This window comes from Heliangelus exortis, chromosome Z (genome assembly GCF_036169615.1).
Source record: "Heliangelus exortis chromosome Z, bHelExo1.hap1, whole genome shotgun sequence".
Lineage (NCBI taxonomy): Eukaryota > Metazoa > Chordata > Aves > Apodiformes > Trochilidae > Heliangelus > Heliangelus exortis.
In genome coordinates this window covers 9,192,174-9,208,675 of record NC_092454.1, presented here as the reverse complement: position 1 = coordinate 9,208,675, position 16,502 = coordinate 9,192,174, and the positions used below count along the sequence as shown (strand labels likewise).

The following is a 16,502-nucleotide window of genomic DNA, read 5'->3' as shown; positions in this document are numbered from 1 at the left end:
AAGCAGCACGTGCCCCTGTGCTGCCTGTGCTTACAAGAGGTTGTGGTCACTCCTCTCTGAGCAATCCTCAGTTGCCAAGATCATCTTTAACCCAAAACCAGTGCAGTCCACTGCAGTTCCAGGGAGCACTGGTGTGCATTTTCACAGGACAGCAAGGCTTCATCTGGGGTATTCCTTCTGCTCAAAATTTTCTTGAAGCCAACAGTAGCTGCAGGTAGCGCAGCAGGCGGTGTAACCAGTGGTGTATTTTATGTTAATCAGACAGGCTGTAATTCAGGCCCATCAGCAGCAGATGGATGAAATGGCATCCTTGTGCTTCAAGGAAGAGTGCTTGGTAAATCAGATGTCAGCAATGGTAAGTGTGTCAGGTGATAATCTGAGTGCCTGTTGAACCCACATACATTAAATCTTGGAGATTTTTAACTTGAATCAGTGATGTGACATTCCTTGTCAGTGCTCCCTGTCATCCTCTGATGCCTCCCTGAGCCCTGGGGGAGGCTGCTCAGTTTCAGTACCTGTTGTGTCTTTTACCAGTCTTCACAGTGCCAGGTCCTTGAGGGAGATGGAAACTGATGGGCCAACTCTGAGCTTCTCTCTTAAAAGACAGATTTCTCTCACCTTGCTTCACGGGTACCACACTGTACCAAAACAGGTCCTCTTTCCATGTGACATTTTTCTGCCACAGAAAACAACACACCCCTGGAGCATGACTATGGGATGTGACCACAGGTTACCTCTTGCTTCTGGAAGTCCCTTGCCTACCATGACACAGATGTGCCAATACCTCACTCCAATGCTCAAACCACTGTGTCTTGCACCCTCACAGGCTCTTGATTTTTGTCACTCAGGTGTTTCTTGGCTTATCCTTGTCTATCTAGTAGTGTAGGCTAGACCTAAAGACTGGCACCTACACCTACAACAGGCAAACCCCAGTTCTCTGTTTCTGCTGCATCCAGACAGATAACACATCAGAGCAGTGTGAGAAGTTTAATTGATCACCCAGACCACTATCATTTCCCAGGGAGGACCTCCAGTCTTCCCAGTGCCCTCATCTTACTAATAAAGGTCTATTACTGCATTACATTATCAAACCATTTCAGTTCCTATCAAATTAAGATCTGAAGAGGGACTCTTGCCTTGGGGCTTTCAGAATGGAGCCACCATGTGGCTTCTCTGCTGTGATTTCCAGCTGTATGTGATGTGTGATCCAGTAACATATAGAAGGTTCACAAAGCAGCACAAGAGCCATAAACTGAGTTAGTTTTGTGGCAGAAAATGCTGTGATACAAAGCAATCTATTTTTTTTCTTTTTTTTCTTTTTTTTTTTTAAATCTTTTGAAATTTTTCATCCAAAGCCTGTTGTTCATGGGACAGCAACCCTCCCTCCCACCCCCACTACTTATTTGCCCCTTGCAGCTATAACTCATTTTCTGGCTGTCAGAATTATGATGAGCTTGCTGGGTGTCCCAGCAGTGTGTGAATAACTTGTATCCTGCAGTGTTATTTCACAGCATGACCTTCCTTTGGGCAAGGAACTCAGACGAGACTTCCTGTGTAAGTTGCTCTCCTTCCACTTTCAGATGGTTGCAACTTTTCCAGCCATGAAACTGGATGCAGGAGAGACTCCTTGCCAGCACCAGCCACACGCTGAACCTAGCAGTAGATAAAGTGCTTAGGAAAATATTCCACAGCAGCTGGGCATTACAGCCCTGATGTCCCTGCAAGGCAGAGATACAGTGCAGGAGATCACTGGACTCCTGCCAAATAAGCTTTAGAATGATTGATTTTCGTGTGGCAGCAGTTGAAGGTCCTAGCACTGAGCATGCTGACATCTCCCAAGCCCTATCTTAAAACAACTGCTCCTATTTCAATTTTAATTACAGGTTTTATAGCACGTTTTATCTGTGGGGCAAGCTGTTCAGGAAGGTAGAGTTCAACTCAGCTGAGGCTGTGGTACCCTCCTGATAGTTTTTCATGTCAGATCTAGCTTGTAGCCAGGAAGGACTTGGACTTGCCATATGACCTGATGTGAAATTGTACCCTCCATCTCCCAAAAATGGGATGTTATATCTGATCCCTGAGCAGCCCAAGTCACCATTTATTTTCAGAATTGTGAGCTCCAACACAAGAGCTGTCAGGAACAAAGTTCAGTCCACAATAAAACTGCATTGCAGGCCACCAGCCCCTATACCAAACCTTTGAAAAGCCAACTGGTGTAGAAGGGTGTTAACAGGTGCTTCATACATTTTTATTTTTAAACCTATGTATTAGCTGTAGTTTCACCAACAGATGAAACTGTTACCAGAGTAAGTGAACCTCAGTATTTAGGGGCACTGACTGTTATCTGTGAGATCTGGGACTTTAATAAGGAAATATGAGTTAATCTACTACACTGCAGAATGGGAAACATGCTTTTTATGTAATGCTGCAGTGCATATGTCACGGCTTAGCAGTTTGGGCAGACCAAAAATCAAAGGATAGAATTATTCTCTGCTACACCCTCCATCCCACAAAGGGAAAATAAAAGGGGAATAAAATCTAGGGACCTGAAGTTGGAAATTTAAAAAAAAAAAAATGGAAACAGATTTACTAGCACAGGGGAAAGGCAGTAACATAAGGGATAAAGAACAAAAATACAATTATATACAAATATTTACATACACCCCCATCTCGCTGATGTCAGGATTTAGGTGCCTGAGGGCCCCTTGAGGCAGGGCTGGCTCAGGAGGGGCCTCCAGGGCTCTTCCCAGCACCGATGGATGCGGATTCTGCAGAGCAGGTGGGGAGCTGGGGGGGGAGGAGCAGGAGAGAAAGAGGAGGGGCTGGGGTCTGCCCGACCTTGGGAGAGTGTGGGCAGGGAAGGGGGGGGAATGGAGCCCTCTGTGTGCCAAACCCTGAGTCTGAAAGCCCTCCCTCCTCTTTAGTTCCTCGTACTCAAGCAATGACAGCCTAATATATGCTGATTTTCCCAAGCCTGCTGCTATTGGTGTTTGATAAACTTCTCTTTGTCCTTCCTTGCCAGGATTTTCAGAATTTCGTGACCAAGCTGGATGAAATCTTGGTACTGAAGTCAAAGTGCATCCAAACGATGCGAGCCCAGCTACAGCTCTGTACAGCCTCTCCTGGAACTGATGTGTTGCTGCAAACACCTCCACCAGTTTAGACCTTCTTTGTTTTACACACGCCCAGGGACAGCCACAGAGACTGTTTTGCACAGTCTGGTGCTGCAAAGTGTGGGTGGGTAGGGTGATCCGTTTGGTGTTTGTGATTAATGTTTATTAGCTAAGGATGGAGAGAATTCTGAGTAAATGAGAGATGACTGCTTGGCACTACACGCTTTTGTATTTCCTTAATGCCAATAAACCATGTTTTTAACAGTTCAGCAGCTTGAAACATCTTGCCAATCAACGGGCAGTCCTGCCCACAGTATTCATAGCAGCTTCACACATGCCTTGCCAAAAAGATGAGGAGGAATTAAAATTTGAAGCCAGCGTTCTGGACATAAATGCTCAAAAGCTATCCAGAAAAATGTTAGCAAAGAGAATCCAGGAGAGGACCCACTGTTTAAGTACACTAATGTTACTGGACCAGAAGTCAATGGAAGTCAAGGCAAGGTGAGAAGTGCTGTCACATTCAGAATGGAAGCTGTTGTCATATTTGTTCTTGGCTTGGGCCTAACACTGCAAAGCTCCTGAAAGAGGTGGGTTAAGTCATGGGTAACGAGTGGTTCCATAGGGACTTTGTAGTAAAGTTAATAAGCTTACAGGTGTCACAGTGCTGCCACTACTGAGAGGCCAACAGCTGATCTCTCGAGGTCCCTTCTGACCCCTGGCATTCTGTGATGCCCCACAGGAAATTATGTCTGATCCCTGCACTGTGGCACAGCTGCAGAGCCCTCATCATCAGGTTGACAGCATTGATTTTCCACACCAAAAGAGGGTCTGGCTTGAGGCAGTGGGCCTGCAGAAGCTGCTAACAGTGCTGTTATGTGGAGCTGGTGTTTGAAGCAACCCCAACAGAATGAACTCTGAAAAAGCTCAGCTGCTGCACTCATCACATCTGAACCACAAAACCAAGTCCACTTGCTGAAGCCACAAGTGACCTTGAAATGTGCTCAGCTTAAGGCACCCTGTGTGAGTGCTCCCTTTCCAAAATAAGGGCTGCCACAGCACATTTGGCCATCTCCTGTGTCTCCTCCATAATGCCTGTAGTAGCTCAGTCAGAGCCTGCTATGGTAGCCAGAAATGCTGATCTTAAGGGAATGCTGCTGTCTGACCAGCTGTGAATTTTACTGCTGCCTTCCTCAGCTACCCTGAGTTTGCCTTGGTTTGGCCCAGCACAGTGATGCAGTGATGCTCAGTTTAGGTTTCATATTTGTTGCAAACACACAGAGGAGGAACAGAAGCACAAGGGGAAGGAAGACTCATGACAGCAGAAAAAACTCCTGCATCAGTGTCCTGACTATTCAGTGTCTTGGTTGTTTTTTTTTTTTTTTTAGTAGTTAGCCTCCATCTTGCAATTGATACTGATAACTGTGGAGCAGAATCCCTCTGGGTTCTAAGTATGGCTCAAAAGATGGCTTCTTTGTCCAGGTTACAGGACAGCAGTCACACCAAAAGCCCTGTCTCCCACCCCCCCCTTTTCAAAAGCCTTCCTGTCTCAGAGACATGAGCCTTCCAGGAGCCAGGCTCTTGGTGTCAGCAGTATTTTGGTACCTGTGGACAGCACTGCCACACTTCACAGCCAACAGAGAGCCATAAAGCTGTGGGACAGCCAGCACGTTGCTAAAACCAGAGAGGGAAGTGCAGGCATGAAACTGAGGCCCCTTTTAAAACAAGACACTCTTAGAAAATCTCCTTCCATCTCCTAGGACCAGGGAGAGGTTGGTGAAGAGAATGTGTGGCAGTTAAGTAGTCCTTGTACCTTCTGAAAGATGTGAAAATGTATTTTCCCTGGCGTTTTCTCAGTGAGTGTACAGGGAACAGCTACTGGGGAGCTACCCAGGATTTGGAACCAAGGAAAAGGTCAGGCTGTAGGATGTGTGCACAGGTCAGGAAAAATGAGCTGTCCAGACAGTAACACAAGTGCTAGGGAGGGAAACTTCTGGAAGAGGAGTATTGGCTGGCTGTGCTTTCAGTGTAAAGAGCAGCTCAGCAAAGTGTGCTCAGGGGCATTCTCACTCTGCTGCACAAGCTGACCCTGGCTAAAGCAACACACAAGGAAGAACCATTCACACCACCACCACCACCACGTTCTGCTTTGGTATTTTCAGAGGTAGCTTTTACAGGCAGGACAGTGAGTGACCCAAAATTTCCATAAGCAGAGGAGATGTGGGTTAAGTCATCTCCCAGATTTGAGCCAGCTGTGACTTCTGTCCAGGCTGGTATGAAAATCACATCTCTGTCTGACAGACCTGAGCCCCAGTGGGAGTGCCCAGGGCTCTCTATTCACTCCCTGGAGGAATGGCCAGGAACACTGAGAAACAACAAATCAACAAAACAATGACAAAGCAGTTTTTCCAAAGTCTGATACAATCTTTTATAGGATGGAGCCAGGCAGCCAATCCACAAGCTTACATTGTTGAATATAAGATTATCAGCCTGCTCTCAGGATTTTGTTTTCCCTGATGAATGGCTAAAATGTGGAAAATGTGTTGGCTAAAATGAGGAAAACCAAACCAAACCAAGGAAACAAAACAAAACAAACAAACAAACAAAAAAACAAACAAAAAAACAAATAAAAGCACAAACAAATAAACAAAATAACAAACAAAAAAAGCACCACTAAAACAGCAGCTTTGGCTGTGAAAAATCCACTTATCCTTGGCAGGACTGCAGAGATGTCAGAAGTGGTGCACACACAAGAGATACCAAAACTGGACTCCTAATACGCAGCACACTACTAAAGCTGTAATATTTTTCTCTCCGTTCTCATGGTTATTACGTGGACGCTGCTTCGATTCTTGCGTGAAAATGTGCGAAATGAGCATTTTAAGTGTGTCACCCCCCTCCTCGCTGTTGTTTGGTACCGCACTGGCACCCGGTAGGAGCGGTTTGCGTTTCATCCGGAGTGAGGGAGGGGTGCGTGTGAAGGTGTTCGGAGTTAGGGACACTCGGCGAGGCAGCAGCGGCGACAAAGACCGAAGCGAGACCGAGGAGAGGGTTCGATCGCGTAATGCTGAGGGGTTCTGAGCTCAGGGACACCCCCCCCGCTCCCCCACTCACAGCCCCAGCGGCACCGGGGGCGGTGGCAGCGGAGGAGGCGCGGCCGAGGGCGGAGCGGGAGATAGGAGCGCATCTGAGGAGAAGAGGAGCGGGAAAACGGGATCGGGAGAACAGGAGCAGGCAAAGAGGAGCGGGAAAACAGGAGTGGGCAAAGAGGAGCAGGCAAATGGGATGAGGTTCCACAAGGGCAAGTGCCGGGTCCTGCACTTTGGCCACAACAACCCCATGGGGAGCTCAAGGCTGGGCACAGAGTGGCTGAGAGCAGCCAGACAGAGGGACCTGGGAGTCTGGATTGACAAGAAGCTGAACATGAGCCAGCAGTGTGCCCAGGTAGCCAAGAAGGCCAATGGCATCCTGGCCTGTATCAGGAACAGCGTGGCCAGCAGGTCCAGGGAAGGGATTCTGCCCCTGTACTCAGCCCTGGTGAGGCCACACCTTGAGTACTGTGTCCAGTTCTGGGCCCCTCAGTTCAGGAAGGAGATCGAGGTCCTGGAGCAGGTCCAAAGGAGGGCAACCAGGCTGGTGAAGGGACTCGAGCACAGATCCTATGAGGAGAGGCTGAGGGAGCTGGGGCTGTTCAGCCTGGAGAAGAGGAGGCTCAGAGGAGACCTCATCACTCTCTACAACTCCCTGAAAGGAGGTTGGAGCCAGGGGGGGGTTGGTCTCTTTTCCCAGGCAACTCTCAGCAAGACAAGAGGGCACAAGAGGTCTCAAGTTGTGCCGGGGGAGGTTTAGGTTGGATATTAGAAAGAATTTCTTTACTGAGAGGGTGATCAGACATTGGAATGGGCTTCCCAGGGAAGTGGTGGATTCTCCATCCCTGGAGATATTTAAGAAGAGCCTGGATGTGGCACTCAGTGCCATGGTCTGGTAACTGCAGTGGTAGTGGATCAAGGGTTGGACTTGATGATCTCTGAGGTCCCTTCCAACCCAGCCAATTCTATGATTCGATGAAAACAGGACTGGGCAAACAGGATCAGGCAAACAGGGTTGTGGCACATCCATGAGGCATGGCATGTCAGCTTGCATGGGTCAGTTGGTGAGCAGCAGGGTGCTGAGGAGCTGTGATTTACCCCGAGTGATGGTGGCTCCTTGGAGGAAGAAGACTGTGCTCCCATCACCCACCCAAATGGATACTGGTGTCCAGGCCACAGGCTGTGAGGAATGCCACAGTCTTTCATTGCCAACAGGAGGCATCTCTGACTATGGCTGTGTGTGATGTGAGCAGGTTGGTGACCTGCTCAGCATGGGGGCACAGCTCCAAGATGGAGTGATGGAGCTCAGGGGAGAGGTGGGGAGGTTGAGAAACATCAGGAAGAGTGAGAGGAAAATTGATTACTTTCACCAAATGATTTCTCCAGAAACAGAACAGGAGGTAACTCTCAGTGGAGCAGAGGATCCCACATCCTCTCATCAGCAAGCTCCCAGGAGGAGGGTCAAGGGAGAACAGGTCACGGCCAGATGGAAAAAAAAAAAAAAAAAAAAGAGCAAGCTTTTTCTTTTAAGAAGTGCACCACCTGCAGTGCCCTTCTTGCAGAACAGGTATGGGGCTCTGTGGGAGCATCTGGTTGTGAGCAAGGCTGAGGGCTCACAAAGGCCAGAAGCACCACCAAGGCCAACCCACCTCAGGCTGACATCAAAACTGACCCTGATAAGAAAAATTGATGGGGTCATTGTAGTAGGTGACTCCCTCCTGAGTGGTGTAGAGGGCCCAATACATAGACCAGACCCACTTCACAGGGAAGTCTGCTGCCTCCCAGGGGCCAGGGTAAAGGATTTCACAAGTAAACTTCCCACCCTGCTAAGGCCTTCAGACTAACACCCACTTTTGGTCTTTTTTGGTCTTCCAGGTGGGTATCAAGATCAACAAAAGGAATGAAGAGAGATTTCAGGGCTCTGGGGAAACTCATTAGAGGATCCAGTGCTCAGGTTGTTCTCTCCTCCATCCCTCTCATGATGATGGATGAGGGAAGTAACAGGAGGAGTCAACAGGTAAATTCATGGCTCAGGGACTGGTGTCATTGGCAGAGCTTTGGGTTCTTTGCTCATGCAGCAGGATGTGCCTCACTGAGGCTGCTGGCAAGAGCTGGGGTACACGAACCTCATTGTGGGAAAAGGATCTTCTCACAGGAGTTAACAGCCCTCATTGAGAGGGCTTTAAACTAGGCTTGGAAGGGTAAGGGGATAAAACCAGGCTCACTAGAGATGAGCTTAAGGATGGCCTTCAATCTGCCACCCCATTTGAGGTTAGAAATGGTGACATACATTGGGACAACAAAAACACTAATAGGATATTTAGCCATGAAAGTGTCTGGGAATGGTCAAATACCAAAAGTGAAATCTAATTGCCTGACTCCCTGTCTGAAATGCTTACATCCCAATGCACAGAGTATGGGGAATAAGCAGGAGGAGTTGGAGATCTGCATTAGGCTGCATGGCTGGGATAGAACTGCAGTCATTGAAACATTGTGGGACAGCTCCCATGACTGGGATGTTGTCATGGATGGCTGTGCATTATTTAGGAAAGACAAAGAAGACAAGGCAGTGGTGTTGCCCTTTATGTGTGAGAGCAACTAAAATGTACTGAGTCCTGTCCAGGGGGAGGAGGTGGAAGGGGTTGGAAGCTTGTGGGTAAGAATTAAGGTTCATGCCAACAGGGATTAAACTGTTTTGCTTGTGTACTACAGACCATCAACCCAAGAGGAAGATGCTTATGAGGCCTTCTACAATCAACTGGGAGTTGATGACACTCTTTAGTACTTATGGATGATTTCAATCACACTGATATTTGTTGGCAAGCCCACACAGCCAGGTATATTTAACCCAAAAGGCACTTGCAGTGCATCAGTGATAACTTTCTGATGCACAGTTGAAGAACCAATGAAGAACCCTTCCAACCCCTAATTTCCTGTAATTCTGTTAGAGGAGTCTCAGACAGTAAGAGAGCCTGGCGACGTACAAATAAATAAATACAGCACTAAAATGGGTTCACTTTTATATTCATGTTTAACAAAGACGATTAATGCTCATAGCAGATGCTTGATACTTTATTTGAATTATTGACATTATTTAAAATAAAATTCAATTTACTACACAATTCTGGTAAAATTTGTTTTAAAGTAAATTGATCAAAATCCCCATTTGTTTGAGTGCAAAAGATTAACTGTGGCTGAGAATTGGTACGAGATCCCCTTCTTGCCAGGCCTGTTGATGTAGCTAGTGTTTCAGAACCTGTCCTCCAGCCACATGTGCCTGAACTGAACCCTTGCACCAAGAGACCCTTGCACCAGCTTCTGGTGCCATGCTGGCAGAAGCAGCCAGAAAAAGCTGTCCAAGAAAAGCCTCAGGGCACTCCATAGCCCTGGGGTATCACTAGCAGATTCTGCAGCCTGACAGACTGCAGGATCCAAGTCTGGCATCCACCACAGCAGCACCTCTCATCCCAACAGGACTACAGTCACCTGCAACTAAGTGGGACCCTTCAGCTACTGTGTGTGTGTGTGTGTGTGTGTGTGTCTCTTCGGTGTCACAGCCCTCACCAGCACTATCAGAGGTCCCTGGCTCAAAGCACAGCTGCCAGCTCGGGCTCTGCCTCTACACTGCTCCTCACAGGCCTCTAGCCCAGACCACGGTGCCTGGCAGCAGCTAGCACAAGAAAGCAGAACAACCTCTGGCAAAGTTAAGCAGTGCCCCATACATAAATCAGGCACATAGGTCAGACTGACTTGGGAACCTAAGGAAAAGCCCCAAGGTCTCTTAAGTGTGACTGGGAACAGTCACCTTCTCACCAGCAAACAGCACGGCAGACCCAGCCTCGCACCAGCCATCAGTAGGACCTCCTCACATCCAGGATGCACTTGGTTTGCAACTTGGCAGGAGAGAATGACAGAACCAGGGTCACTAACTATGCACAGCCCCCAAAACAACTCTCAAATCTCATCACATCCTGTCCCTTGTTGAATGTGTCTCCTCCGTGCCTCTCCCCTCAGCCACCAGACCAATCCCCTCGCTCCAGAGTGAGGAGCCACCCCAGAAAAACACTTCCAGCCTTCAGCCACCCAGTGACTCAAATCCACAAACAACTGCTGAAGCCTGAGCATGTCACCAGGAGAAGACACAGATGGGTACACATCTCACTGGAAGGAGGAGACCAGCTTCACAGGTATCACTTCCCACCTTCACCCCTCTGCTCTCACTTCTACAAGAGTCTCCAAAGCAGAGCAGTTACTGAGGTGGGGTTAAGGGCCAGCCCCTGCACAGGGAACTGTGAAAAAGCTTAAACACACATAACCACAACCCATAAGATTATTTTAAGGTTTGGTTAAAATAGTAGTTTCTTTGCTGGCAAAACTTGTTGCCCCTCCAGGACTGTCTAGTACCAGACAGGGACTTGTTTGGATAATAATTCTGAGCAAGCAAACACAAGCAACACAACTGAACACCCTCAGAAGTGACTGCAAAGCAGTTTGAGTTTTCCAGCTTTTCTAAGTGACCAAGAACACCATTTCCTTGTTTCAAACTATCACATTTCCCACCTGAGAAGGAAAGCTGGGGAACTGCTTTACTGACACCCACATAGCTGCAGCTGCTGACCCACCAGCTGCTGAATGTCCTTCTCAAACAAGTTTTGATTTCAGCCCCACCAGCAGAAAACTGGTGAAGCTCAGTGCTTTGGGATACAATGCAAGGCAGCCTGCCCTGGTTCTACTCATCAGACATCTCCACATTTAGATACTTGCCAGCTACATCTCTCCTCAGTATCATTTTAAGTAAAGGTATGTAAATTAACACAGTTGAGCACCTCACAAAGAATTCTAGAAATTAACACTGGACCCAAATTAAGATGTTTTGGTTGTATCAAGTTGGTAACATAACTGAGACAAATGCCATCTCCTTTGGGGTCCTAATGAATTAAAACATCCTCCTGGAAAACTTAAGCTGAGGCAGTAAGCCCAGTTTTCCCTTCCCAAAGTCCAATGCTCCCAGCTCCATGCTCTAATGTTAGTTTGGATTCCTAGGCTTAGTTTTTGAAAAAAAAACAAGTAAGCCACAGAAAAATGCAGCACATTCCCCCACTGCAACCACCTGCCTGGAGACCTCTGGCCCATCAGCCTGACTCAGGTTCATGTGTGCCAGCAGGAGCAGAAAGTACCTGGGCAGGTGGGATCCAGCACATTATTCCTATGCTGAAGCCAAAGAGCATGAGAGATGGGAACCATGACACTGGGCGTTGCATTTGAGGGCTTTATTAGTTGTTTTTCTGCAGAATCAAAATACTTTAGCAAATTACTTTAAAGATTCCTCAAGACTGCTGATATTTTATGTATTTAGAACTTGAACAATGTACAATGTAATACTTTGAACTATCAAAACCAACCCAAAAATCTGACTTCTAGTACTAGGTGTTATGTAATTCTAGAGCAGTGTGAGAAATGGAACTAATGCAGTGAGTAATATTTGTTTTAAAGAAAGTGCTTGAAAGAAACCTCCTGCATCACACTGAGTATTACTGAAAACAAAAAGGTAACTGATTTCCTAGCAGGGCATTGTCTTAAATATCCTACAAGCCTGGGGGATTAAGAATGCCGAGCCCCAACACTCTGCCTTCAGGTTCAAGAATAAACACAATATTCAGGTCCAGGTAAAGTTCACAGCTTACCTGTCTGAAGGGAACTTACACACCACTCGGCACTGGACACTCAGGTCTGGTAGCATGGGTTGGAAGCATGGGTGGAAAAACAACAACGAAAAAAAAAAAAAAAACCCACAAGAGGAACAGCTTCTCTCTTTATGCATAGCGACAGTTCCTGAACCAGTGTTTTACTAAGTTACAGACTAACTTCCAACCAAAAAATAAAACTCCATTGCACTAAAGGTCAAATTTTACCAGTTAATCTGGACTGTGACACAGTCAAGTAAGTAATTCAGTACAAGCAGACACCATGAAAGCAGCTTCAAAGAACCAAAGCATCCTATTTTCAGAACCAACTTAGTAATCTGTCCAACTCCAGTGCAACAGTGAGGGGGGAAACCACACCTGTCTCTACCTATGTACAATTCCAGTAGAGGTTGAGCAGTCTAAACTCTCCGTGGCCAAGCTGGAAAAAGGAAACTTAGGAAAGGACACTTTAAAAATTTAATTTAAGAAAGAAAGTTGGCTCTCAGTGGAAAGAGAAATGCTGGAGTGATGCACACAGGCGGGCTTGCTCAGTCATTCTCCCATATATGTGAAAAGCTGGATTCCTTCCTGCCAAGAACAAGTCACACTGGATGTGAAGGTGGCAAGGCTGGTCCTGCTCTGTTGCACGCAGAAAATCCAGGAATGTGTTTTCAGCTGGCACCTGCACGGGCCATTAGATCTTCCAAAGCATTGTGATGGTCGTTGTTATGTAATAGTAAGACTTCCTTAATGTCTTTTAGTTCAAAGCCCATTTCTTTAAACTGACTCATTAGCTGGAGAAGTTCTGTGATCTGAAAGACAGACAAGAGGATCAGTGCTTGGGGGGGGGGGCTTAGCACAGAGGGCTGGGCGTGGATCCCTCCTCCCCAGGTACAGCCCACTCCAGCTCTGTTTGGAAAAAGTCCACTCACACCAGAGCTGGCAGAGCTGTGGGTTCAGTAGCCCACAGGGCTCCACTTTCAGTCCCCTGTGTTTGCAATCCTGTATGTTCAAAATCCTCTTCATCAAGACACCAAAGCTCAGTTTGTAGGGAGTCTTTACCAGTAGGAAATACATCAGCCCAGCCCAGTTTGGGTTACCAAACATGCTGATTAATGGCTCCCTGCTCACCCATCCAGCAGCTTCTGCTGCATCTGGATTTTTTAAGGTTGCCTTGACTTTGGGAACAGTAGAGTTGCCCTTGCTATAAACTGGCTCTTCAGTTCTAGGGAAAACACTGAGGATTTGCACAAAGCTACTGGACACAACACATACAATGCAACCATCATCATCCATAAATCCTCCCAGAGTGTGAAAAAACTGACAAGAACTAAGTCAACTCATCAGACTTTTGTTATCCCTCTGCCATTCACTCCACTCCAGAGGGGCAAAAAAATCCAAGCCCCTGGATTTTTTATAATGGCCAATCAGGAGATGAGCCACTTCCAACATGGGGGCTTTGCCAGGAGCAAATGTGTTTCCTGAACTCAGTCACTTCTCCCATTTTCACACTGTTGTTACTCTGTTAGCAAGCTGATCACCAAGTCCCAGAAAGGCAGGAAGCCATATGTATGTCTGGGGGGATTGGGCTGCACCTCTAAAGATTTCATACAGCAACTGAGGACACAACAGGCAGACAGATTTTAAAAGGTCCTGCTGTGCTCTGCCCTGGCTACCCACTCCTGCTTCTGTACTTCTGGTGCTGGAAAAGCAACCAGACAGTGAACCAGACCCCAAAAAATGTATTCAAGCTGATTCTACAGCAAGCCCTAACCCAATTTGCAGAGCAGCCAGGCAGATGCATTTGTACAAGGGAGAAAATGCAGAGCCAGGGCAGGCTGGCAGGGTTTGGAAGATAATTTGCTGCTTCTGAAATTAACTGTCTGTGTACCAGTCACCACTCTCACAGGAGAACTCTGGGTTCAAACCACTGCAACCAGAGTAAGCAGGGTCTTTAAAAGAAACCTTTTCCCCATAAAAACTGCATGCAAGTGATACTAAGAAAACAGTGCAAAAGAACTCTATTGCTTTAACACATATTCACTTTATCACTACAAGGATGTCCCTTTGGCAGTCAGTCTTGGAAACAAAAGGAACAGAGTAACTGCTGCTGGAATTCCTCATCCCAGTGCACTGTCTCTATTGCACCCTCACCTTCTCCTCTGAACACTGGTGCATTTCCAAAGCTGCTTCAACAAGAAGTGGATCAAAACCCTTCTCACAAAGCTGTCCGTGTGCAAACAGGTAATCCAAAACCTGTGGGGAATGAAGAAAAGGAACTAAGTTTGCAGAGAGGCATTCAAAGTGTGTGTGGCTGAATCCCATCTTCATACTCACAGAGGGACTGAGCATGACTATACCCCAGGATTCACCATGGATCAAGATAAAGTCCTTCCCAATAGACTTGAAACACTTGTTATGCAAGAGCTCATTCACAGAAAACAGACCAGCACTTCTGTCCTCCTGTGCTCTCCCACCAGCCCTGAAATATCATCTTCCTCTCCAGTCAAAACAGTCTCAAAAGCTTATATCTAGACTGTTGTGCTTGATCATTGAGCAGAAGGCAGAAGTTTAACTGTGCTTTTTATACTACAAGTTTTTAAAATGAAACTGTAGGTCCAGCAGTCAAGATGTGTCAGCTTTTAGCTTCCTCTCAGAGAGCTATAAGAGCTGATGAATTTGAAAGCAGTCAGCCTTTTAAGATCAGCTGAGCATACTGGTGAGCAAGCTGCAAATCCCAGCTCACAGGCCCAAAAAACGTTGCCAGATTTCTCATCTGTCCTCAGCCTCAAGGGGCATGGGGAAATATCAGATAGGCAGTGCTAGGAGGGTGAAAGAACACAGCCTGCAAATACAGCAGGATTTAAAACCACTCTCCTAAGGCCTATTTTTTCCATTGGATACTACAGTTCACTCCAGCACACAGCTTAAACTGCTCTCAATGTGTAGGTGGTGGACAAGCAGATGAGCTTCAGGAGCAGGAAGCACTGAGACACTCCTCCTCCCCAGGTGACAGGCACAGTCCCTCCAGGTGATGCTTTACACACCTTGCCTAGGGTCAGCTCAGAAAGTTTGACCACATTCCCCTGCTTTAAAACATTTGTTTTAAAGACCCAGAGCCACACATCACCTTGCAGTGCTTTATGCTCTGTGACTGGTTTTAGCAAGTGTCTGAGGCAAGGAATGAGGCAGTAAACACCAGGACCAGATCGACCAGAGCACACAAAAAGAAAGTCAGATAGCAGTGCCTTGCCAGAGCTTTTCAGGGCTGTCCTAATCCTGCAGGGCCCAGTGTCTCTACAAGGAGGGGTGTCAGCACTGTAACCCCTCATGCTCAGAAGAAGTGAAGCTATCTATTTTTTTGGTCACAGGGCACTAAACACAGCAGAGAGCCTCACCAAGCTTCCTTCAGATGGTTCTGTGGGTCCTAGGAAGACCTGCTACTGCCCACCCAAACTCAGGGTAGCTCTATCCCAGCACCCACAGCTGTAGCTGACTGAAGCAAGTCTCTCATTTGAAAATGGCTGAAGACACTTTTCTTGGGTATTTTTTGTAGTGCCAGGTGACAGCTTCTCTACCTACAGACTGCAACCCCCTGTTAGAATAGAACTACTTTCCCCCCTCACCCTGAAGTATTTTCCAAATCCAACGTTGCTTCTCAGCAGAACCAGCATCCAGCAAGGGTTTTTTTCCCCCCACTTCACAAGCTCTTACCTGGTCTATGTTCTGTCCCTTCTTCTTCATGGCTTTCAGGACATTCTCAGGTGAGTACCCCATGTTGACAACTGTCTCCACACACTGCCTCTCGCTAGCAGACAGGGCCTGCTGCATCTCAGGAGCAGGGACACCTGGCCACTTTGTGCAGCTGGTGTTACTGGGCACTTTAGACACTGGGAAATTTTGGTGCGTTACCTAGAGGGAAAAAAACAGAAGTTGAGGTGGTGGTCTTCTGCACCCCCACATTCTGTTTCTAGTTAGTGCAGAACCAGGGTATCCCAATTAACTAGGGAGGCTTTAAAAACTGCCCTTGGGAAGTTACCCACACAACCAAGCAGTGCACAGTCTGACTCTCACCATACCACCCACTTTACCCTCAAAAGCAACACACTAAAACCCAGAGTCTTTGCAATATATCCTCTCCTTCCATAGGACCAAAACCATAAATTCCCAACCTTTGCAACCATGAAGTCCTTAGGATGCAGCCAAGCCCTGTACCTCAGGCTGCTTCCTTCACCCCAAGTTTACTCATCACTTATGGTTTTCAGTACTCAAACGAGCACTGCATCTGGAAATTTTTACAAACATGGGCCAGTATAAACACACAGGTGCTGGGGTACTTACCACAGGGATTTCTGTTTCCTTGTAGTCTGGGTGTACCTGTTGGACAACATAAGAATAAGATGACTATAAACATCATGCTCTTGTGAGCACAAAATTTGCTACAGCTGGGGGAAAGGGTTTTATGGGAGAGATCTGGGAATAAGCCACATCAGGGAGACCTGTGATCTGATCAGGCTTCCACACATGACATGCAGATGTTACAGTTGTGTGTAATTATAGTATGGTCATCATAAGGATGATTTCTTGTCTAACCACCCTACAAACCCCTGAACTCCAAG

At 47.0% G+C, this 16,502-nt stretch overlaps 2 protein-coding genes across 5 annotated transcripts in view; one reads left to right on the top strand and one right to left on the bottom strand.

The window, feature by feature from the left end:
- KIF24 (kinesin family member 24) overlaps positions 1-3,382 on the top strand; it is a 31,469-nt gene extending 28,087 nt beyond the window's left edge. For all 3 annotated transcript variants that reach the window (XM_071730694.1, XM_071730695.1, XM_071730696.1), the window contains 2 exons: positions 262-355; positions 3,023-3,382. In XM_071730694.1, the coding sequence (XP_071586795.1) occupies positions 262-355; positions 3,023-3,163 (235 nt within the window). In that variant the 3' untranslated portion in view covers positions 3,164-3,382. The remainder of the gene's footprint in view (positions 1-261; positions 356-3,022) is intronic.
- A 5,829-nt stretch (positions 3,383-9,211) lies between these two features.
- UBAP1 (ubiquitin associated protein 1) overlaps positions 9,212-16,502 on the bottom strand; it is a 37,808-nt gene continuing 30,517 nt past the window's right edge. For both annotated transcript variants that reach the window (XM_071729839.1, XM_071729840.1), the window contains exons 5-8: positions 16,225-16,260; positions 15,598-15,795; positions 14,038-14,139; positions 9,212-12,695 (exon numbers count right to left, since the gene is read on the bottom strand). In XM_071729839.1, coding sequence (XP_071585940.1) covers positions 12,555-12,695; positions 14,038-14,139; positions 15,598-15,795; positions 16,225-16,260 — 477 coding nt within the window. In that variant the 3' untranslated portion in view covers positions 9,212-12,554. The remainder of the gene's footprint in view (positions 12,696-14,037; positions 14,140-15,597; positions 15,796-16,224; positions 16,261-16,502) is intronic.